The 17,989-nt window shown below is 42.9% G+C and overlaps 1 protein-coding gene across 1 annotated transcript in view; it reads left to right on the top strand.

Moving 5' to 3' along the window:
* Positions 1 to 17,989, top strand: part of RP1 (RP1 axonemal microtubule associated) — a 295,171-nt gene that overhangs the window by 132,572 nt on the left and 144,610 nt on the right. Inside the window, exons 25-27 of the mRNA XM_073329615.1 lie at positions 1,742 to 1,967; positions 12,858 to 13,012; positions 15,159 to 15,237. Coding sequence (XP_073185716.1) covers positions 1,742 to 1,967; positions 12,858 to 13,012; positions 15,159 to 15,237 — 460 coding nt within the window. The remainder of the gene's footprint in view (positions 1 to 1,741; positions 1,968 to 12,857; positions 13,013 to 15,158; positions 15,238 to 17,989) is intronic.

Here is a 17,989-nt window from a genome sequence, read left to right as displayed (position 1 = left end):
TTTGTTAAATATGTTTATAATACTCCCTCACCTTACGAGTCTAAAGTTTAGAGGCTGGATGACAGGTTTGCAACCTTGTTAGACCCAGCTCACTTTATACCCTGCACTTCCTTCATGCCAGATTGTGTGATCTTTGCCTGCTGCCATCCACTGGCTCTCAGTATCAGCACCATACCCCATATCTCTGTCAGTTTTGGCCACCCACTTTCAAATGCCATAAATCTCTGCTGCAGGTAATACCTTTGGTTAAACATATGATGCTAATGTGGGCACACTGCTAACTTCAGCCACATGTATAGATTTAGTGTCATACATAATGCCATAGCTGCACATGTCAGAATGTCCTAGAAGCCATACATGCCTTTAACTGTGCCTGGCTTGGCTCTGTAATACAAGAGAGGTGGAAGAGGATTCAGGAATCTTTACCCCATCCATGAGCCCCAGAGCTGAGTCCAGGCACAACTGTAGTCCTTGTGCCCAGGAAGCACCAGGGTATGCCAGCCTAGTGTCACTGACAGTGCAAAGCTTTCAAGAGGGAGAGGGAAAGGGACATGACCCTATTCCGCCCAGATCCTAAGAGCTGGACCCATGTAGGGAGGAAGCACAACCTGCATCCTGTGAAGAGATGGTGAAGTGGCAACCATCCCCATTGTGCTCCTGGAGGGCATTATGTCTGCTTGATGAATAATGCTTCTAGGAGTGCTGGGGTAGGATCATTACACAGTCCTCTGTAGTGCTGGCTGTGCCTTTAAGATAAAATGTAGCCCTCATCATTTTTAGTGATGCTGACTAATAGGATCATGTTTATCTTAACTAGTTTGCCCTAACCAGCCTTTATGCTGAACACTATCAGTTTGGTATGACAGGGAAAGAAAACCAGGTATTTTTCTGTCAGACTGTTCTCTGTGATTTTTCTCCATATCAACAGCTGTCAAAGCCATCATGGAAGATAAGAGACTATAAAGTGCTTAACCCTGCTTTTGTGTTTAGGTTGCTGCCTTCTGCATTGCTCAGCAAACTTCTCCTGCAGCCACAGACAAAGTGGCTCTTATTTCAATATTGCAATATTCTGTGAGGCATAATGGTTGTGTTTTACTGTTTAAATTCTCTACACTGTGGGTGTCAGCACTTGCAGAAACAGCTAACGCCTGACACCAACGCACATAAAAATAAAAAATTAAGATAGAAGGGTCCACTGAAGACTGATGAGTTGTAGAAATAGTTAAAAATGCCCTGCCGACAAAGTGCCTTGCAAAATGTACCTGCTGATGCAGCAGTGATAGGAAAATGCCTTTTTATTTAAATATTTATTTAGTTTTATTTTGAAAAAGAAACTTTGAATCCTCAGCCACAAAAAGAGATGGTTTCTGGAGATCTAAAAAATGGACCAGATTGTCCAATCCCCTTATTCATTCTAAAAATATCATAGACCACTGTAGTCAATTAACTTACTTATGCAGTTAGGTACCATGACAATGAAGGTCTTTTTTCCTCTTTGGAGTTCAGACCCCCTGTTCTCCCCTTGGGGTGTCTGGACCCTGATTGTCACAGATACTGCTTGACATGTTTTACCACTCTCACAGTCTCATGCAGTATGGAGTAAGGGCTCATTTTCCAAGAGGCACAAACCCACGGCCACATATTAATTGTGTGCTCAATTTATAAGCACAGTTATCAATACAAGATGAACTAATACAAGGAAATGTTATAACAGACTCTCTTTCTGTTTTTGCTGTTCAAGATTAATCTCAAAGGTCTTGGGCAACTGTATAAAATCCGCATTGGTCATGACAACAGTGGAAATGATCCTAGCTGGTACCTTGAGGAGGTGAGACTTGAAAGAATGGCCCATACCTCTGACCGGGAGATTCGTCTGGCTGTAGACTGCTGGCTCTCTGAAGATCAGGATGATGGAGACACCTGGACAGAAGTAGCAATTGGAATGTCTGAAAAGGAGCTTTTGTCAAGTATGTGCTGCCTACATTATAACAAATATTTATTAAACCTGAAGGGCCGTATTCTGGGTTGCTTTGTGAGCTGTTCATACCTACCCCTCCCAGTGCAAAGCTGCCTGAAAGCCAGTGTGACCAGCCACAAGACAATCCCTCCCAACACAGAGCAAATGTGATGGTTCTGACAAAACCCCTTCTCTCCCAGAGGCCAAGGGATGTGGTCAGTTTATCCCTATGCTCCTGTGGTGCTTGGCTGCTGCAACTGCCCCCTAACACTGGCAACTGGTGCTACTTAAAGCAACCAAAAGGCACACATTGACTGAGGAGCAGGGAACACCAAGATAGCTTGAAATACGATTAATGTCTCCCACTCCTAAGTTGCACAAAATGCTTTGTAGTTGCAGCCCAGGATCTGGGCCAATGAGTAGTTGTTGCTTAAACCAGATTTGAGCTACTCTCTTTAAAATTGCAATGTATAACTTTAGGATGGATCTTTTGAAGGACATCAGAGGTTATCCACATTTCTGATGACACCACGACTCTCTATAAGTGGAGCAGAAAAAACACATACAACAATTAAAAAGAACAAAGAAACACATTTCTGGGCTTTTATAGTAGCACAGGGAGCTGGAAAAATTATTTAATTTATCACTTCTTTATAGAATTCCCTTGACATTAACAGGATGATGGTTCAGCTATGATCTGGCATCATAGGCCCCTGAACTAGACATTATGTGTGTTATAGTTCAGGCAACTTGCATGTGAGATGAGGTAGTAGGAATGCAAGGAATTAGTGGCTCAATGTATAGAAGGGTCATCCCGCACTTAGTCAGTGACAGTCAACTAATTCCAACATATGTAAACAAACTAATAGTTTTAGGAAGTAATCCATTTTCCCCAAAAAGCAATCTAGATTGGAACGGGGAAATTTTTTTTCTTAGATTTTAAGGCCAGAAAGAACTTTTAGATCATCTGTTTTGATCTACTACACAGCACAGGCCATCGAAATGTTGGGAAAGACAGAGAGGCAAACTCATCCCCCCTCACCCCCTTGCCCTTTTCCCCATCTCCAGAATAGTATGCAATTTAAATAGCACCCTCACTGATTAAAGCGTTACGTAAATTAGGGCTGTGCAGGTGGAACTGGGGTCCATATCGTCTGGAAACAGGTATTCGCATGAACCACAGGGTCTCTCTTGGGAACCCCTAGGGGCATAAAGGCCACATACTGGCGCAGTAAGAAAATGAATGCCTGACTTTAGTGGAGTTGCGTCAGGCATGAATTTGCCTCTCAGGACCCGATTCTCTCCTGGGCAGTCATTTACAACTGTGCCAAGGAAGTGTAAAATACTGCCATTCTGATACGTACACTCACTTTGGCCAGTTGTAAATGGCTACCCAAGATGCAAGGTAGTGGAGAATCATGTCTCCTGTGAATATTGTTGGGAATATGCTCGAAACAGGGCATTAGTACAGCCCTGTTAAAAGTGGTGGTACACTATTGCTATTGTTGTCTTTACAGGGACACCATCTTTGTTAAAATATATGCGGCGAGTAAAAAATATTCATTATATGGGTTTTAGAAATTTAATCTTTTTTTACGTTTATAGTTACAAATTAACTATTGATTTGGGGTTCATTTAAATTGAACATCAATATAAACTCAGCAGGGCTGCCCAAGGATTTTCTATTTCTCCATAACCAGAAAATGAAACTCTAGCCATTTGCATTTCCAATTTACAAGGGTAATTGCTTACAAGTACTGGACAAACCACATCGCAAGTCGTTTACCCAACCAAACAAATAATGTGCAGCATATTACCTAACAACAACCTGATGCGATTTTATAATTTGTCTCCAGTCCTTTCGAATCAATCTGGTACCTTTCACCAGCACTAAATTCACTTAATTAAAAAGTAATAATAATTTGCCAAAAACATTAAACCAAATGGAAAAGAACTTTTATAATCTAAACTCATTGCATTTTTTATTGCTGTTCTTTGCCACTGATCTTTATTACGCATCTTTCCCCTCTAAATGGTGTCCTCTCCCTGCTTTCTCCATTCAAAACTCCATTATCCTCCCAACACAGACTTGAAACCTTGGAGTTGATTTTGATTCCTCTTTCCCTTGCCACCTTCTACCTGCCCAATCCATTCCCTCAAATCCAGACTGCTACCAGTTACTGTCAGTTCTTCCTTCAATCTCTAAAATCTCTTCTTTCATCTCCTTCTGTTTCTGACTTTGACAACTTTTCCTCCTGCTTGTCTCCTTACATGAGGTCAGTCAGTTCAAAATGCTGGCACTAAAATAATCTTCCTGCTCAGAGTGATGCTTTCATCCCTGTTTAGCCTTCACTGGCTTCCCTTCATTTTCCGTGTCAAATTCAGACTTTTCACCCTTCAAGGTTCTGCATAACTCTGCCTTTGCCTCTACGCTTCAGGTTTTATTTTTCCCCCACTTCCCAACCTACTAGCCCTCACATCTGAGTGCCTCTTCTTATCTTCTTCTCCTATCTCCTCATCATGCCTTCTCTCATATCACTCCCATTACATGTGGGACTCCTTCCTTGCAGTTCAGGACAGCCTTACTGACTTCCAGTGTTCATCATTTTACACCTACTGAATCAGCGTTCTTCAGACGTGACTTGGTTTGATCCCGTTGTGACTAGGGTGACCAGATAGCAAGCATGAAAAATCAGGACGGGGGAGCGGGAGTAATAGTTGCCATCTGGTCACACTAAACAAACTCAAAGAAAATCTGTTCAATAGTTATTAAAGTGACGGATGCTTAAGACTGACATATGTGGCCGGAATTGTGTCATGCAAAAAAAAAAAAAAAAGGAAAAAGAAAATAAACTAGAAGATAAAAAAAAATCTGTAAGTGCTCACAATTTTATTTTAAATACTCATGACTTTAAAACTGCAGAACTCTTTTCAAACATGGCTTAAGCTTTTGATCTGAAAGAGCTATACAGTACAAGAAATGTTGATGTTTTTATTTGTTTTCAAATTATCTAACTGCAAACTGTGTAATGTGAACATAAAGGGGAAAAATCTATTTTGTCCATGCTTGAATACATCAAAAATGGTTGAACTAATTTGGCTCAAACTGTGACTATTATCGGACACAGGATACCTGACTGCATAGAGGACTTTTTGTTTGAGGGATTCCTATATTCTCAAACCTCTTGAAAAATGCAATATATCTGATTTTCTAGCATCTTTTGATACCATTGTATTACAGTGTTAGAAATGTTGGTTCTTTACTGCTTTAGTGTCATTTCCAGAAGCCCTGCCAGCAGTGATGGTGCTGTCATGAAAGAGATTGTAAACATAATGGTTACAGTAAGTGGTGAGCTGGAGCTGGTTCGCCACCTCCGCGGGTGCTCCGGGGCTGGAGCACCACGGGGAAAATTTGGTGGGTGCAGAGCACGCACCGGCAGCTCCTTGCCTGGCCCCAGCTTACCTCACCTCTGCTCCTCCTCCTCCCCTGAACGCGCCGCCCCACTCCACTTCTCCGCCCACCCCCGCCAGGTTTCCCGTGAATCAGCTGTTCACGTGGGAAGCCTGGGAGGGCTGAGAAGCAGGTGGCAGCTTCATGCTCAGGCCCTGGAGCAGAGGTGAGCAGGGGCGGAGGGGGGCGCGAGGAGGGCCGCCCGCACTGCAGCATGTAACCCGGGGGGCATGCAGGGGAACCACTCCCTGCCCCAGCTCACCTCCGCCTCCCTGGGCCTGAGCGCGAAGCCGCCACTTGCTTCTCAGCCCTCCCCGGCTTCCCGCGTGAACAGCTGATTTGCGGGAAGCCGGGGGTGGGGGGGCAGAGAAGCAGAGCGGGGCGGCGTGTTCAGGGGAGGAGGCAGAGGTGGAGCGGAGATGAGCTGGGGCCAGGCACAGGGCGGGGAGCTGCCGGTGGGTGCTCTGCATCCGCCAAATTTTCCCCGTGGGTGCTCCAGCCCCGGAGCACCCAGGGAGTCAGTGCCTAAGGCACCACTTTTGATGTGATCGGTGGGGGGAGCAGCCACTCCCCCAATTCCCCCCATAGCTACGCTACCCTGCCTCTAGGAGCCAGAGGGACCTGCTGGAATCTTCCTGGGAGCCGCCCCAGGTAAGCACTGCCGGGACTCCCCACCTCGCCCCCTGGCAGGTCCCTCTGGCTCTTAGGGGCGGGGTGCGGTGGGCACCCACTACAGTGGCCCACGAGACCCTCCTGCCCAGTTCTGGGGGCAGTCAGGGAACAGGGGAGGGGGTGGATGGGGCAGGGGTCCCGGGGGAGGGCATCAAGGAACATGGGGGATTGGATGGGTAGGAGTTCCAGGGGGCGGGGGTGGTCCACGACCCCCTCGTAGGGTGAGGAGGGAACCGGTTATTAAAATTTTGGCAGCTCATCACTGGTTACAGTGAGTATTGTGGCCACAGGTACAGTTAGTGGGCAACTTTAATATCAGTCTATGGCCTTGATCTTGCAAACATTTATGCATTAATCACTTTATGCGTATGAGTAGTGCATTGGGGCCTAAACCTCCAATACTTAAACTCTCAGCATAATTTTTGCATACAGTGTTTGCCTGGTATGTTTTCAGGTATGTTTTACAGTATCAGTTCAAATCAAGGAAATAAAATACCAGAGTAAATTATGAAGAAGTGGAAGAGGACTCATGACTAAAATGTCTCCATGCCATAATGTTTGCATTTATCACTTGCCAGATAGTGGGGAAATTACAGCTTTTGGGGAACAATCGTTGAGTCTGCTGAAAATTTCACATGAAATAGCAGCTATGTAAACTAATAGCAGCTACCTGATCTGAAAATAATTTGGGCAATTTGTGTCATTATGATCACACAACAACTGTAAATGTTGAAAAAAGCTTATCTCATATGCAGACTGAGTGAACAAAATGTAAGTTATACTTCATCTTAAATTCATCTGCTATTAGCTAGGAGTCTAAACTAGTGAGGGTGACCATTTTAAAACTCTGATAATAGAGTTACTCTGAACAGTGTTGAGTTTGAAATGATGAAGTATAGTATTTGGAGAGAAAAGACAAACAGTAACAGAGCTGTGACTTTTAGTTTCTTATTCTTCCATTTTAATACTATCAGATATGCCTCTTCCACCTTCCCAAACATGTTAAGATGTCAACATCAATTTAGTCTTTCAAACAAAACTGGCTGCAACACTTTTAAATATATACAGTGGGCAAAACTGACAAATAATGTTGACCTCTAGGGTTTGAGTTTGCAAGCCATCCATGCAGGTAAATCCCTTTGAAGTAAATAGGAGTTCCACATTCAGAGTGCTTGCAGGATGGGGACCATAATGACTCTCATTGATCACCTGAGATCAAACAGTATTGCCAATCCCACATAACTCAAAAACCATGAGTCAAACCCTCCCGCCCCACTTCGCCAATCATTAGATGTTAAAAAATAATCCAGTTTGGATTCTCTGTTTTTTTTCATAGAAGTGTAGCACTGGAAGGGACTTTGGTAGCTCATCTAGTCCAGTCCCCTGCACTCATGGCAGGACTAAGTATTATCTAGACCATCCCTGACAGGTGTTATTGAGACATTATGATGCACTTTGATCACCTTTCAAGCTTTTTTGCCACAATCATAGGAGATAGATTACTTATTTTTTAAATGTTAACTCAGTTTCTTATGTAATCACTGGACTCCAGGACCTGGGACTTTAAGAAAAACACCAGATAACACAAGGTGCATGATAAAATCTCAATAGTTAGCAAAACACTGAATTGTTATGGCCTGAAAAGGTACAAACTAGGTACCTAAGTGCTGTCTCTCCTCACTGAACTCCTGTAATAGTCTTTAATGTTAAGTAACCATTAGGTTCTTTTTTGAACATGTCTATTGTACCTGCTTTTACATCTGTCTTTGATGGAGGCTCTCAGAAGTTCACCGTCCTCTGCATGAAAGCATTTTACCTCCCTTGTTTCAATTTTTCAGTCCATGACCTTAGGTCCTGGGGTTTTCCATTTGATTTTAGAGCTTATTTAAAGAATCCTTATATAGCTACTTGAAGATTTCAATCGTATATTTTCCAAAAGGTCAGTTTAGTAGCAAGTGCTATCCTCGTTTTTCCAACCATTCTGTATTAATTAATCCTCCTAAATCATGTTGCCCTTTTCTAGACCTTTTTCTATCCTTTTAATGCCCTCATATTAGATTCAGCAGTCTAAACTCAGTTTAACAAATCCCTCTCATAATGTTAAAGAAATGTCTATTGGCTTGCATTCAATGGTTCTGCTTAGAGTGTATTTTCCAATATTTCCTCTGCTTTTTTTTAGCAAAGGCCTGATCCTCTACTCTGTTACAGCAGTTTTTTGCTGGCATAACTACACTGAAATCAATGGAATTACACTGGAATTAAACTGCTGCACTAGACTGGGGAGCCAAGCCCATCAGGCTCTAATTATGATAGTTTTATGACTGACATTATACGGCAATGTGAAAAAGGTAGCAATTTTAAATGTGTTATATTGTTGGCCCTTTGCTGACTAGTAGCAGCAGATTTGGATCTTTGGAGAATGTCAGGAAGAGAAGCTAATGATGCAAAGATTTGGGATATCTCCTAGTGTAAGTTATTTATTTACAGCAGTGGTGTGCAAACTTTTCCAGTCGCCCCCTGCCTCGCCTTACCATTAACGGAATATGGCTGCGCCCCCCCCTCCATTATTGCACAACCAAGGCTTCTTCAGCAGCAGAGCATGGGCTGAAGGCGGGGATGGGGGAGGAGCAGGGGCTAGAGGTGGAGATGGTTTGGGGCAGAGAGGGAATGAAGGTAGAGTTGGGCCGGGGGTGGAGCACAACCAGAGCTGGGGGTGGAGCAGGGTTGGGAGTGGAGTGGGACTGGGGGCAGATCTGACCTGGAGGCAGAGCAGGACTGGGGGCTGAACTGGACTGGGAGAGGAGCGAGGCTGGGGGCAGAGCTGATCTGGGGGCAGAGCTGATCTAGGGGCAGAGAGGGGCTGGAAGCGTAGCGCTCCCTCCCTGTCTCCCATGGGGGCTGGCCCAGGTTCCCCCCCCATTTATCTCTCCCCCCCCTAAACGTTCCTCTCTGCTCCCCTAGGGAGCCTGGGCCAGTTTGGGGACCACTGATCTATAGTATGCAAACAAGTCCAGTTTACCTTGAACAGACATGGCCAAATAAACAGCAAAACTACACACAGGCAATTTCACTTTTAGAAATTGCAGCTAAGGTGCCATTGTGTCCAGCCTGTAGATAAAAGCAGCTTCCTTTTCTGGCCCGAGGTTTCCAGCTTTCAATAAATCACTGCAGTATCGTGTCTCTCCCCTGGATCCATGTCTGCTATACCCCTTATCACAGAGTCACATGATCCTCATTGTTCTCAAATTTAGCTCAGGTGGGCTTGAGCATTAACATCCCCTTTTACCCAGCTGCTCCATAACACAAAGGAACTTGAGTAGGTCTGACTATAGCCAGTGTCCATTGGAGCTGGTGTCTGTGCGAGTCTCCATCTGGGCAAAAGGACGCTTACTATTCACAATCCACTCAATGACCACCTGGATGGAATTGCTGTAGTTATCCCTGGTTGGATTCTTTGATGAGATCATCTCTGCTTGACATTCTCTATGGAGATCTTTCTACAAATACACCATAACATGTATATCAGTTAATCAAAACATGCATTCCATTACTAACTTTACTATAAGAATATTATTTACTGAGCATTGTTAGTGTGTACAAAACCTAGAGTAAGACATTGTCTCTGCCCCAAGAGTTTAGAGCTTCCATTCTAAATTAGACAGAGTAGATAGTCTGTATATAACCAGAGCCAAAACTCTCTAGATGGTGAGATGAAGGTCTATTACAAAGAGGTGAAGAGATTTTGTTTTGGCTTTATATTTACTCAATATACACATCTTTCTTACTCTAAGTGGAATATTCAGACAGGTATCCACTGAAAAGTTATATTCAACCCTTATTATATTCTCTCTAGTTATCTCATGGTTTTACAGTTTTACTTAATACGTTTAATATATGAGCCATTGATCTGCTCATATTCCTGTGCTATACTGCAATTCTTTCTAATTCTCTTCCTGTACATCCTGCATTTGCTCATTCAGTTTGATGTCACCCACAAAGTAACTTGTTTGTACTTTGTTCCTGTGAGTCATTTGTTATTGAAGGGCTTACTTTTCAAATAGGCTGCTAAAACTGTGTGCCAGTTATTTGCCTTTGCAGTTTTAAGAATGCAAATTACTTGCAGATGCAAATAATATAGACGTTTGCCTAATTTGCTGGCACAATTATGTAGTTAGAAGTCTGCATCCTTTTGTTAGCACCTGCAAGTGGTTTGCATTTTCAGCATTTTGGGTGTGAATGGTTAGGGTGCAAAACTGTAAGTTCAGTCTTTGGGCCAGATTCCACCACTCTAACTAACTACATGTAGTACCTTCCTCCACAAATAGTCCAGGAGATCTGCTTTCTCAATATAACTAAGAATGGCAGAATCTAACCCATAGATGCTTTTGGGTAAATTTGACCCAAAAAGTATTGTGTACAATACCGATCACTGTTGCTCTTTACAAGTTGCTTTTCCCCCCTGTATAGTGGTCCTGTATAGTGATCTACCATTTCCCCAGTATAGTGGTCTACCATTACGTTCTGCCCTCCAACACCTGAACAGTTTCCTATTAATATGCTATAAGGTATTGTGCTAAAATCATTTTGAAATGAACTGAAAATTTCTCAATTATGTATTTGTCTGGATGAGGTCTTATATGTCGTTCATGAAGTAGGCTTCGTCTTCGTAACATGATGGTGGAGCTCCCAGGAAAGCCATGATGTTGCAGGAAGTAGCGATTGCGATTCAGGAGGTGCCACCCTTCCCTCTGAGCCAGCACTGAACCAATGTCCTATGTTGGAACTATTAATAATATCTGAAATTATTAATATTAATATGGGAAACCACAAACACTAATTTAATTATAAATGCCTTTATTAAATCTAAAGGCCAAATGGTACTTATACAATTGCTCTAAACATGCCTAAAAAGCCAAAATAGTAAGCATAATAATAGTACATCCAAACAATAACAAAACATTGATAAGCATTTAATCAAATGGGCTAAACCCCAGGATGCAAAGACCCATATTGATTGGCTCCTTGCTTCTTTCCCTTTGGCCTTATGACTTTTATTATTTTCAAGGCCTTCCTTCTCCTTGCTAGTCACACACACATATTTCCTGAGCCAAACATAAGCTAACTCGAATTCTATAATTTCACATTTATCCTACACCCTATTTGGTGGTCGAGTGTTGGACTTGGAGATGCTGTTGTTTGGCTTAGACTCCAGTTCAAGGTAATTAAAAATCCTATGGCACTTTTTGCAAGAGTTACAGGTACTATTCTAAGTGTCATGGCCAAATTCTAATACCTAAATTCCCTTTGCAGCTACAAATACACATGTTGGTATTTTTAACTTCCTGTCCTAAATTCTTCTGAAGTGTTCTATACTGTTAAGGAACCACTGTATTCCACCCTGGAAAGGACTACGTTTCCATGATGGGTGAAGTGATTTGTGTGTGTGTGTGTGTGTGTGTAAGTGTTTTGGGACCCTTTTTCACGAAAAGTTCTATAAAAATGTCACATTATTATTAGAAGTAAGACTAGTAGTTTAATAATAGTAGTATCTTTAATTTATGCTTATTGTATATTGTTTAATACCAAGGTCAAAGTAGTTTGTTATATGTTTCTGGTTTCTACTCTGTCCCTTTCTTTAAGATTGTGCTTAAATGTATATTCCCGTGCTCCCCCAGTACTTTTCTTCTTTCCAGAGAGCTATTAAAAATTTCCATTACTGGAACAGTAATCTCTCCTATTGTCTACTAGGTAGCAGAACTATGACCAGCTGTGGCTAGAATAGAAACACTGCATGGATAAATTCCACTAAGATGTAACTAGTAGCAAATATATATGTATATATATATATATTAAAAACCCCTAATAACTGAAAAGTGTAGAAGAATACAGTAGTATGTAATTTCTGGAAATAATTATTTTGAAACAGAAGTTTTAGTACTATTTGGACAATTATGATAATATTACTGCATTTCAAAATATCTAAATAAAATAACTCTAAAGCACCTACTGTAAATAGAGTTTACCACCTTTAGCTGACCATGGTCAATCTGATTTCCTAGTACAGACAATGTGCATATGCATGTATGTGTGAGTTCTCATAAGGTGGCATTATCATGATATTTGGTCAAATCCCAAAATTATTGAAGTGCACACGTCACATATATTACTTTCTCCTGTCTCATCAGCAGAGACTACACGTGTTTTTTGTTTGCTTTGCTTTTGTGATGTTATTGTGGGAAGGCTGAGTCAAGAAGTGGGTTTTGCATGAGGTTCATGATCATCCTGATCTCTTCTTGGGGTGAAATTCTGTGTTTTTCATGCACTAATTTCACTCTTGTTGATGACAGTCCCAGGTTTCCAGTGGAACATAGATCTTTGTCTGAGGTCATGATCATGCAGAGTGAAAAAGTCCCCAGGTAACTTAAGCCAATCCCAAAAAGGGCTTTGAAAAATAGTACTGAAACTTCGTATTTGGCCTAGTATTCAGCAGGGAGAGAGTGAAGAAAATAGGGCATTGGGGAACACACACTTGATGGCCTGTTTTTTTAGCAGTTGGGCTGCTTTGTTCAGAACAAACTGTAACTTTTTAAGGTCAGTAGTCTCATGTTTAGGTACAGAGTATTACAGATTGAGCCTGGAAGTGATGAATATATGGATTGCTGTGGCTGATTACAAACAGGTCAGAAGGTGTGCCATCCTCTGGCCAGCTATAGAAGGAAAAGTTCATATATTCATACATAAGAAAGAAAAATAATGCAAATGTTTGTCCTTTTCTAGTGGTGGTTTATGAACTCCATGTATATACTGGGTCTAAACTTGGTGCTGAAACAGATTCTAATGTATACGCCACCCTCATTGGAACAAGAGGAGATTCTGGCAAGCGAAAGCTCCATAGAGCTAAGAATAATAAAGTCAAGTTTCAGCATGGACAGGTAAAGGAAAAAATGTGCAAAACTGATCAATGCTAGCAAATTATTTATAGCAAATAGTTTTTTCAACATATGTAGATATTTTCTGTTTCCACATTTATCCTTGAGCAGTTCAGTTTTCTTAGATATTTATTCAAAATTATTCACAGAGTTAATTTATTTAATAATTTTTGGCCTGTAGATTCTGAATGAATAGTTTACTGTGAGTATTGGATATTCAGAATTCATGCTCTGTTTAGTTTTGATCGGACACGTAGATCACGGGGTTATGGTGAGGTTCACTACCATAACTACCTGATGGTAGTGTAGTTAATGAGGTTAATGGGATTCTATGGTAGTGTAGGATCACGGGGTTATGATGAGGTGAATATGATTCTAAGAATCAAGTTACATTCTGCTACTGCCCCCGACACACTCCCCACACTGGGGGCATGCTGAAACAATATACTAAACAGTAGGCTTTAGAGGAGGTAGTATAGATCTGGCCATGCCAGTTCTGTGCTGCTAAGGATATGTCAACACTGCAATCAGAGGTGTGACTACAGCACATGTAGACATACCCACGCTAGGTTTGATCTAGCTAGCTTGAATAACAACAGCAGTGAAGCTATGGCAGCACAGGCTAGCCACAGGCTAGCCATTCCCAGGTGGAGTTGTACGGCCCATGCTCCCACTTGTGCTGCTCTGTGGCTCTTGTTATTCGAGCTAGCTCAATCAATGCTAGCTCAGGTATGTCTACACATCTGTCATCACAACTCTGATTGCAGTTGTCAAGGTTCCTCCCCCACTCTGAACTCTAGGGTACAGATGTGGGGACCTGCATGAAAAAACCTCCTAAGCTTATCTTTACCAGCTTAGGTCAAAACTTCCCCAAGGTACAAAATATTACACCCGTTGTCCTTGGACTGGCCGCTACCACCACCAAACTAATACTGGTTACTGGGGAAGAGCTGTTTGGACGCGTCTTTCCCCCCAAAATACTTCCCAAAACCCTGCACCCCACTTCCTGGACAAGGTTTGGTAAAAAGCCTCACCAATTTGCCTAGGTGACTACAGACCCAGACCCTTGGATCTTAAGAACAATGAACAATCCTCCCAACACTTGCACCCCCCCTTTCCTGGGAAATGTTGGATAAAAAGCCTCACCAATTTGCATAGGTGACCACAGACCCAAACCCTTGGATCTGAAAACAATGAAAAAGCATTCAGTTTTTTACAAGAAGACTTTTAATAAAAAAATAGAAGTAAATAGAAATAAAGAAATCCCCCCTGTAAAATCAGGATGGTAGATATCTACAGGGTAATTAGATTCAAAAGCATAGAGAACCCCTCTAGGCAAAACCTTAAGTTACAAAAAAGATACACAGACAGAAATAGTTATTCTATTCAGCACAATTCTTTTCTCAGCCATTTAAAGAAATCATAATCTAACACATACCTAGCTAGATTACTTACTAAAAGTTCTAAGGCTCCATTCCTGGTCTATCCCTGGCAGAAACCAGCATACAGACAGACACAGACCCTTTGTTTCTCTCCCTCCTCCCAGCTTTTGAAAGTATCTTGTCTCCTCATTGGTCATTTTGGTCAGGTGCCAGCGAGGTTACCTTTAGCTTCTTAACCCTTTACAGGTGAGAGGAGCTTTCCCCTGGCCAGGAGGGATTTCAAAGGGGTTTACCCTTCCCTTTATATTTATGACAGCAGTAAACAACCACCTTTATTTATATATTAATGTTACTTCAAGCAGTTTGTGCTTGAACCTGCCTCGGACATGTGCAGCATCGTAGCTATAAGCACCAAATAAAAAGCAATGATCAGCACAGGAAGTTCAGCAAAACCTGATCCTGCATGAATGAGAACACTACTTTGCATCCTCTTTTTCTGTTCATCAGCAGTAGGTGTACAACCCAAGAGGGGAACTCATTGCTAAATATCTCATTAATATGGTGAATCATGCTTATGCCAGATGTCCTGAAAAATAACCATTCCCCAGCCATACTTTGCCCTTTTTTACCCTCCTTGCTACCACTCAGAACAGAGGGTTAAGTGTTAAGCTACATCTGGAAGCAACAATCTTGTCCATGCCCCTGAACATCATGCAAGGGCCTACATGATCAAGTCCTTTATCAATCTCATTTTGATGATTCTGCAGGTGGATATCTTCTTCATAAAGGCTGTATCACTAAGAGACCTGAGGAAACTTGTGATTAGCCATGGTGGAACTGGTCCAGGTAGGAGTTAATTTTCTAGTGACTAATCTGTTTTGTGAGCTATCTTACAACACAATACTCTTTATTTGTACACATAACATCCTTCATACAAAGTGTTACAAAAGACCTTGCAGTGAGAAGAATAAAAAAGAGACACAAGTACTTAATCCCGCAGACTAGTCACATTGGTGGGATTATGGAAAGCTATGATAATGGGCAGCAAAAGGCAACTGGGATTTAGTATCAAATAACATCAGTTAGCTGTTGGTTTTCAAGCTGATTTATAACAGAGTGCTATTTATTTGTCATATAAAGTACCAAAGAAGAATTCACAAGGGTAACTCATACAGAGCTAGATAAAATGATTCTTCAGTAGATAGTGAATGAAAATGAGATACAGGAATAAAGTTAGAGCCGTGCTTTGACTGCCACTTTGCCACCAAGTGGAATCTCAGCCCTGGTCTACACTACGAGTTTAGGTTGAATTTAGCAGCGTTAGATCGATTTAACCCTGCACCGGTCCACACGACGAAGCCATTTTTTTTAATTTAAAGGGCTCTTAAAATCGATTTTTGTACTCCTCCCCCAATGAGGGGATCAGCGCTGAAATCAACCTTGCTGGGTCGAATTTGGGGTAGTGTGGTTGCAATTCGACGGTATTGGCCTCCGGGAGCTATCCCACAGTGCTCCATTGTGACCACTTTGGACAGCGCTCTCAACTCAGATGTACTGGCCAGGTAGACAGGAAAAGGCCCGTGAACTTTTGAATCCCATTTCCTGTTTGGCCAGCATGACAACTCCAGGTGAGTGCAGATCTCATCAGCAGAGGTGACCATGATGGAGTCCCAGAATCACAAAAAAGCTCCAGCGTGGACTGAACGGGAGGTATGGGATCTGATTGCTGTATGGGGAGACATATCCGTGCTATCAGAACTCCACTTCAAAAGACGAAATGCCCAAATATTTGAAAAAATCTCTAAGGGCATGAAGGACAGAGGCTATAACAGGGACCTGCAACAGTGCTGCGTGAAACTTAAGGAGCTCAGGCAAGCCTACAAAAAAACCAGAGGGGCAAATGGCTGCTTGGGGTCAGAGCCCCAGACATGCCGCTTCTATGATGACCTTCATGCCATTCTCGGGGGTGCAGCCACCACTACCCCACCCCTGTGCTTTGACTCTGTCAATGGATTATCACGCAACAGAGATGAGCATTTTGGGGACGAGGAAGATGAGGAGGAGGAGAAGGAGGTTGAAGATAACGCAGAGCAAGCAAGCAGAGAAACCGTTTTCCTGGAGAGCCAGGGACTGTTTCTCACCCTGGATCTGGAGCCAGTACTCCCCAAACCCACCCAAGGCGGGCTCCTGGACCTGCCAGGCAGAGAAGGGACCTCTGGTGAGTGTACCTTTGTAAATATAATACATGGTTTAAAAACAAGCATGTTTAATGATTAATTTGCCCTGAAGACTTGGGATGCATTCGCGGCCAGTCCAGCTACTGGAAAAGTCTGTTAACATGTCTGGGGATGGAGCGGAAATCCTCCAGGGCCATCTCCATAAAGCTCTCATGGTCACCTGGTTGAAATAGGGTAATTTTATTAAGGGGACATTCAGAGGTGGCCGTTCCTGCTGGGCTGTGTGCCTGTGGCTGAACAGAAATCTTCCCCGCTGTTAGCCACGCGATGGGGGGAGGGGTGAAGGCATCATCCCAGAGAATTGGCGGGGGGTTAGTTGGGTGTGTGCTGTACATTAACCTGAAAACTGCAGCCCCTCCTTTTAAATTGCCAACCCATTTTAAATGGCCAACCCAATGGCTGCTTGGTGTGGGAAATGAGGGCACTGCTGTTTGAAACCATTCCCACATGTTATAAAGGTGAAAGAAGCCAAAAGATTGTGGCTTACCATGGCTGCCTGCAAGCCGAATTCTGTTGCCCAGCCCTGCGTGTGTGATCTCTCACACCAAACCGGCAGACCCTCAATATAAGAGGCAAAATGCGACCTTGTACCGAAAGCACATGTGCTATGTAATGTTAACAGCAGAGTTCACCGTGAAAGAGTCTACCCATTGTTCTCTAAAATGTGTCTTTTAAACTCCTACTCTCTCTTTTTTCCCTCCCGCGGCTGCAAATGTTTCAATGTTCACACTATCATCTCCGTCCCAGAGGCTAGCGAAGATTAGAAGGCGAAAAAAATGCACTCACGATGAAATGTTCTCTGAGCTCATGCAGTCCTCCCATACTGAAAGATCCCAGCAGAATGTGTGAAGGCAAGCAATGTCAGAGTCCAGGAAAGCAATATATGAATGCGAGGACAGGTGGCAGCTTGAAGATGATAGGTGGCGGGTTGAAGATGATAGATGGTGTCAGCTTGCTGACAGAAGGCAGGAGGCAATGCTGAGGCTGCTGGAGGATCAAACTGATATGCTCCGGCGAACGGTTGAGTTGCAGCAAAGGCAGGAGCACAGACCACCACTACAGCCCCTGTGTAACCAACTGTCCTCCTCCCCAAGTTCCATAGCCTCCTCACCCATAAGCCCAAGAACGCGGTGGCGGGGGGGGGCCTCTGGGCACCCAAGTACTCCACCCCAGAGTACTGCCCAAGCAACAGAAAGCTGGCATTCAATAAGTTTTAAAGTGCAGTGTGGCCTTGTCCTTCCCTCCTCCCCCACCCCACCTGGTGCTTCCCTCCTCCCGCACCCCTCCAGGGCTACCTTGGCAGTTATCCCCTTATTTGTGTGAAGAATTTATAAAGAATGCATGACTTTGAAATAACAATG

This window comes from Lepidochelys kempii, chromosome 2 (assembly GCF_965140265.1).
Source record: "Lepidochelys kempii isolate rLepKem1 chromosome 2, rLepKem1.hap2, whole genome shotgun sequence".
Classification (NCBI taxonomy): domain Eukaryota; kingdom Metazoa; phylum Chordata; order Testudines; family Cheloniidae; genus Lepidochelys; species Lepidochelys kempii.
Note: the sequence above shows the minus strand (reverse complement) of the source record. Positions and strands in the feature narration are given on the sequence as shown.